The sequence below is a fragment of the Solea senegalensis genome, linkage group LG13, assembly GCF_019176455.1.
Source record: "Solea senegalensis isolate Sse05_10M linkage group LG13, IFAPA_SoseM_1, whole genome shotgun sequence".
NCBI lineage: Eukaryota > Metazoa > Chordata > Actinopteri > Pleuronectiformes > Soleidae > Solea > Solea senegalensis.
The window spans coordinates 11,372,443-11,389,421 of record NC_058033.1 but is presented as its reverse complement, the minus strand read 5'-3'; the positions used below and the strand labels follow the sequence as shown (position 1 = coordinate 11,389,421).

Sequence of the window (16,979 nt, the reverse complement as noted above, 5' to 3'; positions counted from 1 at the left end):
TTTGATTTGAACGTATGTCTTAAAAATGTATCGTATACTGTAGGAACTGTAGTTTCTACAGTATATACGATACATTTATAGGATAGTATTGGAGATACCAAACTTGTGTCTCTGAGGATTGTTACCATTCACTAAAATTGTCTGTTCAAAGGTATTTGAAGTAAAGTGTTTTCCTTTGACTTGGTCTTTTTCAGTTATTTCTCCCACCTGTCAGACAGTGGGCAGAAGCTAGGAGAGGAGGTGCGGCGTTCCTACCATCATTTGATGCTCATGCTTGTAGAAGCGGTACAAGGCTTCAGCAGCCTCAATGAGAAGTAAGCTCTTATCCTTGGAACCCTACCATGTTCACATACAGAATTTAAAAAGCGATTGCAGAAGTGGTTTGTGTAATTCCAAGCGTTTATCCTGTAGTGAATAGTGACCAGCAACTCTTTTCTCCAGAGCGCTGCTTCCAGCCCTGTCATGTGTGCAGACATGCTTGTTGCACCTTCTAGACATGAGCTGGGAGCTGCAGGACCTACCTCTTTTCCTGAACATCAAGCTTCCTGACCTCCTACTTAGCATGTCCCAGGAGAACATCAGTGTCCATGACATTGCCATCAGGTAAAATCCCTTTATTGAAATGAATTGCATTTCCTTGTGTTAACATTCGTATGGCTATCAAAAAACCTTTTAAAGATATTTAATAGTTTCCCGAAATTGTAGTCATATTGCAGAAGTGATTTGATTCTGTTGTGGTTTGAATTTACCATCAGTCAGTGGACAGAGGAAGATGAAATTGCAGACTACAAGAAGAACCAGGAGTGGATGGATGAGTGTATGGACGGGATGTTTGAGAAGTGGTACGACAAAATAGATGAGGAGGAGTCCACGGAAGACAGGAGAAAGGTAATGTACATTCCATTGCATATACAAGTGTATGCAATGATACAAGAAATAAAAGTGCAACCATTAGTAAACCATTAAATAAACCAGCGAAACAAAAGGCCCACACTGTTTCCCTGTGCATGACAGAGCAGATATAGACTTGTAGGTCTTGTAATGAAAAACAACCTTCCATTTAAACATTATGGGTTTAAAGCCATGCCCGAGCAGCTCTGCCATGCTTATGTGCATATGTGTTGTGTGTTCAGGTAATTAAATGTTTCAAAAATGATTGATCATATGTCTGTGTGCAAAGGTTTACTTGATGTTTTGATGATAATGCTTTTTTTGAAAAACAAATGCACCTGGCCTTATTCACAGATGCACATGTTCATTGCACGCTATTGTGACCTGCTCAATGTCGTCATCTCCTGTGACGGCTGTGAGAGGATGGCACCGTGGCACCGCTACCGATGTCTGCAGTGCATGGATATGGACCTCTGCAAGACCTGCTTCCTGAGTGAGCTCACACACTTCACTGTCTCACTCATACACTCGTGGTACTTGCACTAATCGTAAGATGGATAAAATAAAAATGTTGACGTGTGTGCATTGAACTAGGTGGTGCCAAACCTGAAGGCCACGAGGATGACCATGAGATGGTGAACATGGAATATGCGTGTGACCACTGCCAGGGTCTCATTGTTGGCAGCAGGATCAACTGCAACGTGTGCGAAGACTTTGACCTGTGCTTCGGGTGTTATAATGCTAAGAAGTATCCTGACAGGTGAAACATTTGAACTTTACACTTTTTTTTGCAGTATTTTACCTCAGACCTTTCAACTTAATGGTGTTTTTATTATTCCCGTCTCTAGCCATCTTCCCACCCATCGGATCACAGTGTACCCCATGGTGACCATACGAATCAGCGACCGCCACCGTCTGATCCAGCCCTACATCCACAACTACTCGTGGCTCCTGTTTGCTGCGTTGGCCCTGTACACATCAGAACTGAGCAGCGAGAGGCAGATGGAGGGAGAGATGTTGGACAGCAGCACGTTGAGTGAGGCCTCAGCCCTGCAGACACGCTGCTCACAACTCATCACTGATTGTTTGCTCAAGGGGCAAACAGGAAAAGGTGAGGCCTATGTCGAATTATGTTGCCATTTTTTAAACAACAAGGTCTTACTTAGACCATAGAGTATTAACAATGTTGTATTATTCTTGTATTGAAAGATCCTAAACCACTGATTTATGTGCTGGTTTAATTTTTTGTGTCAAAAAGACATGAATTGGCTTAAAGTTGTTATCTTAGAAATGACTGGCCAAACACAAAAATATCCCATGCACCTTTATTCAGAACAGGTCCTCAGAAAGGCATATAAAACTATTAGTGACCCCAGTCTTGTACTTTATGAGAAGAGTATATTTAAATTCAATTAGTTTGTCAAGATTTAGTTGAAAAAATATATTGCTAAATGTGATGCTAGACTGAGCAGTTAGTTTAAGGCAACCCCCCCAAAAAAGAGAAATGGGCTAGTCTTGCTTCGTTCAACCTTAAAAAACATAAAAACAATAACATGGATAGATTATTTCTTATCTGGGAGCATTGACACCTGCTGGTCATCTGGCAAACTTACAGCAATGACACAACAGTCTTGTTGAGCATCTCATCAAACTGTAAATGAAAACCTTTGTTTTTACCTGCCTGAAAAAAGACATCCCCTGCCATTAATACTCAAGATTTTTTAAACTTGCATCTTTTCTTCTAGCTTACATCATTGTTAAGGGGTGTTGCTTAAATCAGTTTGTCACATACTGTCTTCTGACTCTTATACCTGTCATTTTAAGGCCAACTTTTCAATGCCTCTCTCTGTGTAGGTCTACGTTCCTCGGCTTTGCTTGCACTGCTGTCTTCCACTGAATCGGCATCTGATAGTGAGCTGTGTCCAGTCTCTCCTGAGTCGTCTCAGGAGCTCAGCACAGCCACTGACACCTCCTCTCTTCCTGGCAGCACTGCAGCGATCTGCTCCCCCTCATCACCCAAGGGCACGGTAACGAACCACAGTCATTTTAAAATAATAATATTACAGTCCGAGCAAGGATACTTGTTTAATACACATTAAACAAAGAGCAGGCCCTCAAGTAAAACATGACTGGAAGTATTATAGCTGTATGTATAAAGGGGATACAGTACATACATGTAACAAGGTCTGCTTTGGATCAATATCTTGTTGTAAAAGCCAGACTTCTCCGCCATTTTATAAATGCCAGAGTTGTCACTTTTGTCACCTTTCTCCTGCTTCAGCTTGAAGCATGGTGTGAGCGATTGAGGGGCTTGTCTCACAGACCACCTCACACGGCTACAACTCAGTCAGATTTTAACACCAGACCGTGCCCCCTGCACTACACCACTCTCCTTCCCTCCTCCTCTCCCTCATTCAGCTCTCAGACCACTTCTTGTCATTTTACAAACTCAAGCATTAGGCGGAATTAGCATCAGAAGAGATCTTATAGCCTCCTCCTGCTTTGTCATTATTTAGGGTTCTTGTCAGAGCTTCAGTCTGTTACAAGTCCTAGTTAGATTTGATATGATAATTACATTTTTTTAGTTCATTCTAATATGGTTTTAACTTGTTTTTGCTTCCAAAATGTGTTATTTGACCAGGAGTTTTCAAATGTGCATGCAACTGTACAGAATATTTAATTATTCTATCAAATGGTCCTCTCTCCACCAGAGTAAACCACCAGGAAAGGAGAAACATTTAAAAGAGGTGGGCTCTCCTGCCCCTGCTCCCCCTGAGGTGTTGTCACCTCCAAGCACCGTAGAAGGAGAGAAAAACAAGCTGGTTACTCAAGATACTCTGGATTCCTCGAGTCTTAGCCAGACACCCTCCGTATCCAGTGAGGATCCTCTCTCTCCAGTGATCCGACGTAAGAACATAGATTACCTCCACCACTCTGATTATAAGGCTGGTTATGGCTGTCCCTCAGTCGACCACATTAATCATGTATGTTTTATTATAACTTTCAGTTTCAGAATCTGGACCAGGAACAGTCAACTCCCCATCATCTGAACTTGTCAAGGAGACAGATGGGAGGGTGCCACAGGTTCCCCTTCAGGAGCATGTGTTTTCAGAGTGTTCCAGAGAGAGGATCCTGGGACTTCTCGCAGCCATGCTGCCGCCAGCCAAACCAGTATGTCAACATCAAAGACCAGTACTTATGGTATAGATTTTATATAAAGTGAGATACTGTAGACATTGGTGTCATAGTAAAGGAGAAAAAATGTTGTTTATTAGTAATGAAATCATATCCAGCAGCCAGCTAGCTTAACTTATTCACTTTCTTAAAATTGTGTAATGTAATCTAATGTTATTTATTGTATCCTCAGGGCAGGACACTGTCTCTTCGCAGTCTGAGTTCCATCCTGCCCCAGCTTTTCAGGGCCATCATTTCCAATGCTGGTTCTCTCAACGAGACCTACCACCTCACCCTGGGGCTGCTGGGTCAGCTGCTGCTCCAAGTCCCTCCACTGGAGGCCGACGTTGCTGTTACAGAAGCACTGGCTGACAAGTATGAGTTGTTGACACAAGGAGAGAGGGTCACTTCAGACGCTGAGGGTTGGAAGACAACACAGCTGCTATTCAGCCTCGGAGCCATCTGTTTAGACAGGTAATATAAAGCGAACCATAGCCGGGAAGTTTTTCTTGCTGGCACAGCTGCAGACATTGATACGTTTTGCACTTTTTGGCACCTACATGGATTTTATTGTGTCCAGAAAAGTGATATTTTCCCACCTTGATGAAAGCCAAATGTTTGTCCAAATAGTTTCAGTTTTCCCAGTGTCAACATGCATGAAGCAGCTATGTGGTTTTAACCGTAAGATTTTAGTTTGGATCTTATTTTGTTTACCAAGATCTTTGTGAAGAAACAGTTGCCATCTGTCATTTGTTTACATGAAATTATCTTCCGTTCTTGTGCAGTCGCATCGGTCTGGATTGGGCCTGCACAGTTGCAGATATTTTACACAGTCTGAATGCTTGTCCCGAGTGGAGCCCAGTCATTGCTGCCTTCACTGACCATTGCGTTCAGCAGTTGCCACAAACTCTCAAACGCACCAACCTCTTCACCCTGCTGGTGCTGGTTGGCTTCCCTGAGGTAGGGAGAATACACTTGTTACTGCTTCACTGGGTTCTACACCTATTTCCAGTATTCCAGATCATAGTATGCCTACACTCTGTGTGCGTATGTTCGTCAGGTGCTGTGTGTGGGCACTCAGACGGTGTTTATCGACAACGCCAATGAGCAGCACAACATGATTTTGCTCAAACACTTCACAGAAAAGAACCATGCCGCAGTGGTTGATGTTAAGACTCGCAAGAGGAAAACAGGTTAGTGTTATAAAATGCAAACAACAACATTGATCTAAACATAGAATTAGTCCTATCTGAGCTGTTCCTTCTTTTATAGTGAAGGACTACCAACTCATTCAGTCTCAGGACTCCACAACAGCCACTCTCCCAGGACAGCCAGAGGGCCAAGAGTGCCCAAAGACACTTCTCAGCCGCTACTTGAGTAATTTCACCTCCATCATCAGCCACCTACTGCAGGCCAGTCAGGATAATGGTTCACATGATGCTGTGGAGGCCTCCTGGGTCCTGTCCTTGGCCCTCAAAGGTCTCTACAACACACTCAAGGTACCTGTACAGATCTAACAGAGTGGTAATGGATTTTATCCCCATTGTAGAACTTGACTTGTGGGCAGTAATATCCAGTAACAATATTGATTTTATGTTTGTTTGTTTTTTTCCTTCTTTTTCCTGCATAGAAACATGGAGTGGAGCAATCTCAAGAGGCCATCCAGCAGTCAGGACTGACCCAGCTTCTGGTGAGGAAGTGCAGCAAGGGGACAGGCTTTAGCAAGCTCTGGTTGCTGCGAGACCTCGAGATTCTCTCCATCATGCTCTACTCCTCAAAGAGGGAGATCCACTCCATGGCCCAGGACCCAGAGAGAGACCAAAGAGAGCAGGACAAAGAGCACGACTCAGACCATTCCAGTTGCTGCACTGATGAAGCTGATGTCAACAGGCCAGATCCTTTAGAAGGTCTCGATGAGGAGACCAAGATTTGCTTCCAGGTGATGAAGGATACTACAATTTATTTGGTACAGGGGTAAACTAACAAAGTGGTGTGGTCTTCTGCTGCATGTAGCCCAACTGTGTCAAGATTCAGTGTGTGGTTCCTGCAGTTACTTCAGTTATCATTTTAAACCAGACTTTTAAACCAGACAGCATTTTACTCTGACCTCAAGCATCAAAAAAGCACTCAGAGAATAGCAGCTCACTGGAATTTGTTGGGCCCTTCTCAGTAAACACTAGAGGTAGTTGTGCTTAAAAATCTCAGTAGATCAGCCGATCTGTCACCAACAACCATACTATGTTCAAAGACATTTACTGTAGATCAACTTTCTTCCACAAGTGGCTCGTGAGTGAATACAATATGGTGTGAAATAATCCTAAATCGTTGTTTTCAACACAGATCACCCATGATGCCTTAAACGCCCCTCTGCCCATCCTGCGGGCAATGTACGAGTTGCAAATGAAGAGAACTGACTCTTTCTTCCTGGAAGTACAAAAGAGGTTAGGCCCCAATTTCCCACAGAGAGAATTTCCTGGCGAAAAACATTTCTATATGCAAGCCACCAATTACAAACCTGCCTCCATTTTATGCATTGTGCCTTTCTGTTGTTGTCAGATTTGATGGCGAAGAGATCAAAACAGATGAGACAATTCGCACGCTGGCTCAGAAGTGGCAGCCGAACAGACGGCCTCACTCGGAGGAGAGGAACACCAGGGCTGTGGACACTGATATGATTGTGGTGTCCTGTGTGGTACGACTTTTATGCTTCTAAACAGCAGACATTATGAGCAGCTAACTGCATTCAGTAACATTTCAGTCACAGCTGTGCTTGTTTTTTTATTTGGTAAAGGCTGTTTGGAATTTGGAATTACAATACCAATACAATACAATGCAGTACAATATACATATATACAAAAATAATGACACAATGACAGAAAGTTTGAGGAAAAGTTTTTCCATGTTACCTTACATATCCTAATCAATACCTTCCTCCCACAGTCGAAACCCAGTCACTGTGAAAAGGCCACAGACGAGCTCAACGTAGTGGCCCAGAAGCTCATCACTTATTCAGAGAGTGACCTCCAGCTCAGCTATGCCAAACAGAGGCGCACCAAAAGCTCAGCTCTTTTGCACAAGGAACTGGATGTGCGCAGCAATCGGGCAGTGCGTCAATATCTGGTGAAGGTCAACCAGGCCATTGCAACGCTGTATGCCAGGCACGTGCTGGCCTCTCTGCTGGCTGACTGGCCTGCTGAAGCTGCACTCAGCGAGGAGGCACTGGAACTGAGTGGTGCCTCACACATGGCTTACATCCTGGACATGCTGATGCAGCTGGAAGAGAGGCCTCTCTGGGAGAGGGTAAGCACAAGAGTGGTTCAGTTGGTTAAGTGAAAGTTTGTCTTATACGCAAAGGTTACTCATATCACATTATTGCTGATTGTGATGCTCTGTTTATGATCAGATTCTCCAGAGGGTGCTGAAGGGTTGCAGTCAGAGTATGCTGTGCAGTCTGTCTCTCACTGCTTGCCAGTTCATGGAGGAGCCGGGTATGGCTGTGCAGATGAAAGAGTCCAAACACCCATATGACAACAACACCAACTTTGAGGTTAGAAAATGTCATATTTTTGGTCCTCACCAGCTATAACCCAAGTTTTCCATCTTCTCATTTATCCTACTTTTTTCTCAGGATCATTTAATGATGATCGGAATAATATATATCCTTTTTTCTGTTAACTTGAAGACTTAGTTATGTCCATCATCTCTTTGCAGGACAAGGTGCACATCCCAGGGGCCATCTACCTGTCCATAAAATTTGACTCCCGTTGCTACACAGAAGAAGGCTGTGATGAGCTCACCATGTCCAGCACCAGTGATTTTGTCCAGGATGTCCACAATTTCAGTGGCTCTCCTCAGAAATGGTCTGATTTTGAGATCCCTGGTGAGGCCATTTCTTCAAGATCAATAATTTCTTTTCATTTCCTTCACTGTAAAGTATGCGATTGAATATTTATGTGCACCATATGTGATTCATGTGTGGGTTTCCCTCAGGTGATACGGTGTACTACAGATTTATGTCGGATATGAGCAACACTGAGTGGGGCTACAAATTCACTGTTACAGGAGGCCACAGAGGACGATTTCAGACAGGTACCTTACATTAAATCTGATGCACAACTTTACATTTGTGAAAGCTGCTTCAGTTACTCTGCATAGATAAAACTCAACATTATGATTACTCAGCTGGATCTAATTGTCATTCTCTCTGAACATTTCCATGTCTCTAATTAGGGTTTGAGATCCTGAAACAAATGTTAGCTGATGAGCAAGTGCTCAGTCACCTGCCACTGGCTGACATATGGGAGTGGCAGGTGGGTGTGGCCTGTCGCCAGACTGGGAACCAGCGACTCAAAGCCATTCACTTGTTGCTCCGCCTCTTGCAGTGTCAATCCGAGACGTAAGCCTGGCCATGCTTATACACTTTTCTTTCCAATTCTTTCCCTTTCTTCTCACACTTCTCACACGTCATGATTCAAATACTTTTACATTTTTTTGGATTATATTGTCACGCAAATCCAAATTTGGGTATCAATCCTGTACCAGATCCAGTACAAATTTTTACCTCGGCAGTGTGTTTTGCCTCAAAGGTGCAGGATTGCATCACCACACAGGGTTTTCATAAAAGCCGTCAATAATCCCTCATGTAGTTCCGGGGTATTAGTAGTGGTCATCTCCACGGAAATGAGGTTACGGATGTGTTTAGGGATTTGCATATGTGCAGAATAACCCAGCCACTGCCTGACATCAAACAACATGTAAGAACAAAGATGGCAGTGCAGTCACGTCATTAGCTGTCTCCACAATGATGATGTAAGCCGCTCATTAAAGTCATGCAAATTGAATCCTCCAGTTCATAATGTAGCTGAGGAGGGACTCATTAGAGATATCAATGTGAAAGAGTACAAATTTATTTACAATAAAACCATTTTATATGTATAGTTCTCCAGACACCCGTTGCCTTATAAATGTGTATATGTGTTAATAATAGTGTACTTCACATAGTGCTATAAATATTATGATTAATTCAATGATTATGTTACAGAATGTTGCATAGGTATTGTTCAGTTAGTGGACATTAGTTTAATTTTCAGTTTTTGCTTCTGGCAGAAAAAGAACAGAACAGAATTTTTGTGTCTCTCCAGAGCCTGTGAGCTGACACTGCTGCGACCTCTGTGGCAGCTCTTCATGACTATGGAAAACACCCTTAACCAGGATCCCACCTGTATCACTGTGCTGCTGCCTCTTCACAGAGCCCTCACTGAACTCTTCTTTATTGCAGAGGCCCGAGCTATGGTGAGTGATGCACACACACACACACACAGGTACATGTGCACACAAGGTCAAAAAAACAGGTCTCATGTTTTGTGAGACCTGTGTATGTGTTGTTGTCGAAGCTGGGTGTGTGGAAAAGTGACATTTACATATTTATTTAGTCATGTTTGTTTTTTCTCTTGTGCTCACAACATTATTGACTTTGTAGGCAACATGTAAAGTGGATTCAACGACAGTGAATGTGTTGGAACTAGGGCTGCACAAAAAACGTTTAAAAAAATCGCAATCTCGATTCACAACTACACATGATCTAATTTCAACGATTTTATTTCATGAGCTACATCGCAAATAAACAATCCTATTTTCCTCTCTGGAGTTTCTCAGCCTCTCAACAAGTGCCTTTACATCACATGATTCAGTAGAGCATTTTCCCTGGTTATGACGTCATGTGTTGAGCTAGTGGAAACACTCCATATGTCACTTAAGCCACTACAATATAATAATAATAATAATAATAATAATAACAATAAGCCCATCATGCAGAGCCATGTTCAGGGCCTAAAGAAAACTGTGTTTTTGATTTGAGATTTCAGAGAATTGTGATCTCAGTTCTAAGCAAAAAAAAAAAACGTGATTCACATTTTCTCTAGAATCGTGCAGCCCGAGTAGGAACCATCTTTCCATGCTGCCCTCCTTTAATACAACCTGTCCATTTTATGCTTTATCCTAACTGTTTGATACAATGGCATGTGCAGAATGAGGGAATTTGAATGAAAAGAGGAGAGTAGTAATTACTGAACATTTTATTCTTAACCTTTACCCCACCAACTCTCTGTCTGTATATGTCTCTCAGTGAGATTAGCATGTTTTTCTTCAACCCACCTGTTCTGTGCTGGGCATTGAGCCAAAGCCTGGCCCTGCCATCTGCCAGGCAGCAGAGTCCCACACAGCTTGGGAGAGCAAGAGATTCTATCCATCCTGCGATGAGCTTGGGTTCTCTCGCCTTCTAAATTGTCATAAATTATTAATTTAGAGACATCTCAAGGACTGTGAGCGCGTTGTCAGCCTGGAGTTTCCCATCTGTGTGGATGTAATTGAACCAGACAGTCTCCGAAAAGTTGCTCTCTTCAGAACTGTCGTGGAGGCCTGAGGCTGCTGATCTGACAGTAGAATTACATCATCCGACTTTTCATTCATGACGGATTCTATGCTCCCATCTGCACCCACTGAAAACAGTTGAATGAGATGATGCTCAGGTGGAGCGTTGCACGTTGACAAACCACTAGGGGGCAGTAGAAGCACTCAGCATCCACGCTCAGTGGTTTTAAGCCTCACAAAATGAATTCAGTATTTGAAATGGTCTGAGATGGAGGTCTCACTAGTATACACACGCACTTTCTGTGTTTTGTAGCAGTGGTTGAAGTTAGTTGCAGACATCTGTGTTATCCTTGGTTCAGTATGTGGTTTTAAGTCTGAATAGCCACTAAAAGGCAGTGTTGATTGCTGCAAAAAGAACTCCATTTGAACGGAATGGAATGGTCAATTAGAAAATGAGCCCACTTATCAGTTGATTTATAATGTAAATTTAAGCTTAGATAATGGACTCAATGGCTAGTGTCAGGCCTTCTTTAATAAAACATCATGTCAGTTTTGTAAATTATGTTCCCATTTAGAATAGACTTTTGGAGTAGACACCAGTGTGACTGACATTTAGTATTGCCGAATGGGAGCCTGTTTGCAGGAGACATTTAAACTTTCAGTTGCAAATCATTTTGTCTGGACCCTAAGTGAACCTGAACTTTGAACCTGGACATCACATCACGTCATAATGTGACAGGACTGCTGCGGTGCTAATATATAGAGGGAAACATCTGTGAGGGTCACTGCTCTACTTGGAACAAAGTGCACCATCTGTCAGCTTCCTCCCCAACAGTAAAGATTGTTGTGGACTGAGGTTATTGTCAGTCATGTCATGTTGACATATGAGCTTAATAATTAATAGAACAGTTCATCAGCTTTATGTGACCTATAAAATCATGAATGACTAATTATGACACATCTGTGGTCATCACAGTTCTGAGGCCAGAAGGAGATTCTTTTAGGTCACCAGCATCATTTACATACTGCCATCTCGTCTTTGAATTGCTTGCATCCACATATAGATCATGGCCATATTGACAAAGATTCAATGCACTCTGTACCCCAGGAAGTTAGTTATATTTAGGAATCAAAACAGTATGGCATGTGCTATTGACTGTACAAATTGTCCGAGGATATTGCCCAGCATAAACATCTGGGGTGCCGTGAGATGGATGACGGACTCTGGCTCTGGACTGTGTCTTCAGCTCCATTTGGCCTGTCTCAGTCCATTTAGCCTCTATGCAGTTTTTTCTCTGTAGCCTTATCTGTTTTCCCCAACTCAAGGTACGTCTTTCCACTGGGCTTCAGTGGAAGATGTTTTCAGTTTGTTTATAACTTTGAAGAAGTTTTCCAACATTCCACTGTTCAGTCTGACACTGAGATGAAAGGGAAGAGCGCTTAGGGAACCAAGCCTCATTTATGACTGCATTCATCTCATTATGTAACCTCTTATGACGGTGTGTCTCAGGAAGTTCATTCTCTTCTTTTATCCACTTATGTTACCTGTGAGGCTCACTGTGTTTCTTTTGGAAGCTGCTTGTGGGGATGCTGTGTGAAATGAAGTACTAATTATTAACAACATTTGATCCATTCCCCAGGCAAAGGGCATCCTTCAGGAGTACTTATTAGCCATGACTACTGATGAGCAGCTCCTCAATCACACTGCTATGGTAAGACTTTTACTCTTTGTTTGTCTTGACATAAAACGCTTGCCTTTATAAATGTAAAGACTTTCATCCAACCGTGCTCCTTCAGGTCATCTCTGATTGTTTCACTTGGGAGCTGTTATCTGATGTGTAGGAAACCTCCGAGTAGTTGCCTGCACCCTGAAATGTTGTGATATTATGCAACTGTCTTACTTAACCACGTAGTCCCATTGACTGAATGGTCTTTAGTTGCCGTGAGTCAGCTAGCAGCCAGAATCTCTCTTGCTAGTGAATCACCAAGCTGTGCTGACACCCAGCAGATCCCTTGGTGCCTCCCTCCCCTTGTTTTGAATGTGTGGGCCGCACTTAGGACTAATGCACTTGGTAATTACAGTCCATTAGCATTTGTGGCAATATGCGAGCCACAGCTCTGTACTCGGGACCCAGTGTAACAGTAGAGGAACCTGAAGGCAGCAACAGGAGCAGAGGATTGTGGGTGATGAAAAAACACTGTGGGTGGCTCTGTTGAGCAGTTACCCAATACCTGTCCTTGAATACCTTGAAAACAAAACCATGGGTGACTTGGCTCATCTAGTTAAATCATAACTATAATTATAACAATGATTGAGTCCAAGAGTAAATTAGCTGAGGTATAAAGGACTATGTGGCAATGCTGCCCAATATAAAACATTTCTACCTGTGTTTAACTATGGACTACATTCACATTAGGACACAGTTATTTTTTCTTCTTCACCAAAAGGATGATTTGCTTTTTTCTACCATCTGTTTTTGAGCAGCATAAAAGTTATGATGTAGGTTTTGGCTCAAGGAAGAAATTATTTTACTGTGGTGGTGATCCAAATTTAGTTTTTGAAAACAATATTTAATTTTACGTGTGGGAAAATGAGCACCTTTGGCAGAGGTTTGCAGAGCTCTGCTTTTGCTAATTTCATTTTTCTTTCTTAAGTACCATAACACAGACTGCAGATTGTTTAGAGGATGTTGTTCACGTCTACTCACTGTCAATGTGCCCGTTTGTTATGACACCACCTACTGTTTCATGCATTGCTTGGCTTGATGTGCGTAGACGAGGCCTATGTAGAACAGACAGCGAGTCCTAATTCTTAGCGGTGTTGTGGACACTTTACACTGTCTTTCTCCGCCGTGGCCATGAGATTTCATGCAGAACAATGAACAAGTAACGTTAAGCAAGAGGAAGGGAATTACGTGACGCTCGGGAAATGTAAATTCCAAGATCTCTGACTCAACAAAGAAAATTACAAAGACCGGCTTGTCCAAGATCTCAAGGACAATCACTTGGCCAGATGCAGAGCACAGCAAATCAATAAAAGTGAACGCCACGGGCAAAGCGGCAGTTGCCCCTCCAATCTTAAGCTGTTTCAGCACATTCTGATCTTGAATATAAGGACATTGGTCCTGGAAAGTCCTTTAAATGTCCTTGAACTTGATATCACCCAAGGTGTGGGAATTATTATTATATTATATTATTATATTATATTATTATAGTTATTATATAAAAATATATATATATGTACAGCGGTTACGGTTGAATTGTGTTTTATTTAAGCCTTAAGAGCTCTGTAGCTGTAGCTGTGCCTCTACCCCTCTGCTGTCCCTCCTTTGCAGACAGAAATATTAGGAAACTCTGAAACAGTGAAATAAATAATTGAATTTCATGCCGTGTAAGGCGTTTAAGCTGCAGGTGATGTTAAAGAAAGGTATTTATCCTCTGGAGATTCTTCAGTGAATTCAAAGAAAAAAAAGAGCTGAATGAAAACAAATGACACCACAACTATAACAAATTCTCCCCCTGAAAAATCCATACCAAGTCCTCTGGTCAGTTAGAGCACTAAACCAATGCAGGACACTTTAAGTAAACAACAGAAGCACCAACCTGCAGCTGGAGGTGAACGGATGCCAAGGAAGAAAACTACAGCACTGTCTGCAGCTCAGCACAATCTGTCAAGCACTTAGCTTTTAAAGAAGGTGAAGTAAACCACGTTAGTGTCCTCACATCATTTATCCACCCTCACTTTGCCTTTTCATCATCATTCAACATGCAGAGCAGGACGTTGATACAGAACATGACATCTCACTGCTGGATTTTTCTCCTTGTGCCAGTTCCTTTGTGTCATTCACTTACTAATGCACTTTTGTTATTGTTTTTTTTAGGCTCTGAAGAACATCGCTGCCATCAGCCTGGCTATAAATTACCCCAATAAATCTACCAAGCTACTCAACATGTCCCCCTGAGCTATCTACAGAGAGAGGAGGACGAGGAGGACGAAGAAGAGAGCAATCTGAAGGGGGACACGTCGTGCCTTGGCCAGTTTACTCTAGTCAAGGTGCAGAGATGTGATAGAGGGGAAGCCTCTCTCTGACCACCCAGTACTTTTCTTCTAACAGGACCCCCCTGTCCCCCGCCTTCCACACTGGTAACTCCCTGAAGTGCTGTGGACATGAGCTGTGGCGGTGATGGTGGTGGGGACACACAGTGCACTTTCCACACTTATTTACAATCCTTTTTGCCTTAGGTGAATCCAGTATATCAGCATGTTCATTCACTGGAACAGGAACAGAATCATTATTTTTTATTTTTTTTTCCCTATGTTTTTACTTGAAGATGCCATGCAAAAGGACACGATGCGTGCCAAATTCTTGACCTTTGCTACATTATTCCTTTTTGTCCCTGGTTTTCATTATCTCCATCCTCAACATTAGCCACATTACATAGTTGATGATGCTGAAAACAGGTCACCTTGGTGACTTGCGTGCCTCGGTGGACATGTAGAGCATCCTAAAAATACTGTCCAGGACAGAAGAGTCTCATTAGTCACCACTGGGAGAGAGTACTGACCTAGTAGCTCCCTCCACTCCACTCCTTTCTTTCCGTCCTTCTGTCCTTTTAGCCCAACCTTTTCTCTCATTCCTCCTTTGCTTCTCAGGCAGCAGAGGTAGACGATGGCATTTTTGGGGCTCTGGGTGGAAATCAGGATCATTACATCATCCTAAATATACGAAACACGTGTCACATCTGCAACTTCCTGCTAGTGTAGTTGGAAGAGTGTCCCACTTCTGATTGATATTAGTTTAATCAGATTGAACAAGATAAGGATGATACTCGCGTACAGTCGCTAAAGTCTTTGCATAGGATAAGAATTGACATTACAGCTGAGGGAAAACTGTGGTATTACACCATTGCAATGCATTCCTCCACATTATTCTGTTAATATGTCAAATCATTTTCATTGGGACATCCTGAATTCATGGTTTTATCCACCATTATTTTTCTTTTTTTATTATTAATTGCTTTATTTAATGTATACTTAGATTTCAGCAGTGAATCATTAATCGTAGTCTATGACACTATGATGTTCCACTTCGGAAAAGAATCACTCAAATGCCAATATCATAGTTCGAGACAGAAAATCTTGCCACTGTTAAGAATTGAAGCTTATCCATTGATAAATAGGAAGGTGACTGACCCAATCCACTTGTCCACCTTTAACACAGCTATCGCTAAAAAGGCTGGGTTCTTAAGTACTGAGTAACATAATCTTTTGTAATCACACACACACACATTTGGTGTGAAGCTTCCTCAGATGTTATAATTAAATAGTGATTTTAACTCTACATGCGATAAAAACTGAAATCCAGTCGAAGCCACATCTGTCACATCGTACATAATATCAGTCGTAAATATCATATATATACACTCGTACAGTTTAGACTGTTGGTGCATTTAGTTACAAAGAGAGTGTTTTCCAATCACCGCTGTAAGAACTTCAAATGGAGAGGTTTTTAGCTGTAAGAGATGGTGGTGGTTTTATACCAAAGAAACCAGTCATTGTGAGCCATGAAACATCCGTGACAGAGTTCTGTTTCTGTTAGTCACCTATCAGAAACCCTGTGAGACGCTGGAGCAAAAGACACCTTTAGACATTGTTCAGTTTCTTTTTTTATTTTATTTTTTTACTTTTGAACCGGTCCGTACAAGGACCCAGTGATAGATCAGTGATTTTGTTTACACAAGCATTGGCTGCAGTGGTGGGAAAAGAGGAAGAGTTAATAGTTCCTGCATTTGGCTTCTACAATGCCTCACCTATCTACAACGTGCCTATGGTTAAAAATGAAGCAATCATAATTTAACTCATGTTCGTGGAATAATTATTAATTATATTTTAAAGAGAAATATATTGTTTAATTTGAGGTTTTTGTAACTTTTTACTTTTAATGTTGGTTTCTTTTTTCGCGAGGATGCTTGATATTCGAAGCTGACTAATTTGAATGTACATATCTGTGAATATTAATTGCACAAAAGAAAAAAAAGACTTTGATATTTACTCCTTACAAATGTAAACTTCATTGGGCACTAACAGATGGATACTGATTTTGATTTTGTATGCATGGCACATTGAAGGTATGGAAGAAAAAAAAATCAACAAAAGTACAGCTTGGGTTGAAATGTGATTCATTTGTAATTAAAATAGAAATTACTTGAATGTAACTTCTGATGTCATTTTTATGATGCACTGGCTCTGTAAAGCATGAAATAATGTATTGATCCCTTAGTTTGCACTGAATAATTTCTGCTGTTAGGTGTCTCTCAATCTGACCAGGATGGATGGGATTTAAAATGAGCATTTTCGAGGGACAGCTCAGGTTGAATGGTTTGGAATTAAAGGGAGTCAGGGTTGAGATGGTTTGGTCATAGAGGAGGAATATTCCTAGACAAAGAATGTTAAGACGTTGTTGTAAGTCGCTTTGGATAAAAGCGATAAAAGCGTCTGCTAAATGACATGTAATGTAATGTAATGTAATGTTAAGGATGGAGCT

At 41.8% G+C, this 16,979-nt stretch overlaps 1 protein-coding gene across 1 annotated transcript in view; it reads left to right on the top strand.

Moving 5' to 3' along the window:
- zzef1 (zinc finger, ZZ-type with EF hand domain 1) overlaps nt 1-16,645 on the top strand; it is a 30,285-nt gene extending 13,640 nt beyond the window's left edge. The window contains exons 31-54 of the mRNA XM_044042012.1: nt 195-314; nt 442-603; nt 756-888; nt 1,246-1,384; nt 1,486-1,651; nt 1,740-2,002; nt 2,746-2,918; nt 3,603-3,798; nt 3,899-4,062; nt 4,259-4,539; nt 4,851-5,025; nt 5,126-5,258; nt 5,338-5,564; nt 5,696-6,004; nt 6,406-6,506; nt 6,622-6,757; nt 7,006-7,365; nt 7,469-7,612; nt 7,777-7,945; nt 8,056-8,154; nt 8,296-8,461; nt 9,207-9,357; nt 12,075-12,146; nt 14,316-16,645. Coding sequence (XP_043897947.1) covers nt 195-314; nt 442-603; nt 756-888; nt 1,246-1,384; nt 1,486-1,651; nt 1,740-2,002; nt 2,746-2,918; nt 3,603-3,798; nt 3,899-4,062; nt 4,259-4,539; nt 4,851-5,025; nt 5,126-5,258; nt 5,338-5,564; nt 5,696-6,004; nt 6,406-6,506; nt 6,622-6,757; nt 7,006-7,365; nt 7,469-7,612; nt 7,777-7,945; nt 8,056-8,154; nt 8,296-8,461; nt 9,207-9,357; nt 12,075-12,146; nt 14,316-14,396 — 4,120 coding nt within the window. The 3' untranslated portion in view covers nt 14,397-16,645. The remainder of the gene's footprint in view (nt 1-194; nt 315-441; nt 604-755; nt 889-1,245; nt 1,385-1,485; nt 1,652-1,739; nt 2,003-2,745; nt 2,919-3,602; nt 3,799-3,898; nt 4,063-4,258; nt 4,540-4,850; nt 5,026-5,125; nt 5,259-5,337; nt 5,565-5,695; nt 6,005-6,405; nt 6,507-6,621; nt 6,758-7,005; nt 7,366-7,468; nt 7,613-7,776; nt 7,946-8,055; nt 8,155-8,295; nt 8,462-9,206; nt 9,358-12,074; nt 12,147-14,315) is intronic.
- Nucleotides 16,646-16,979: the final 334 nt, after the last annotated feature.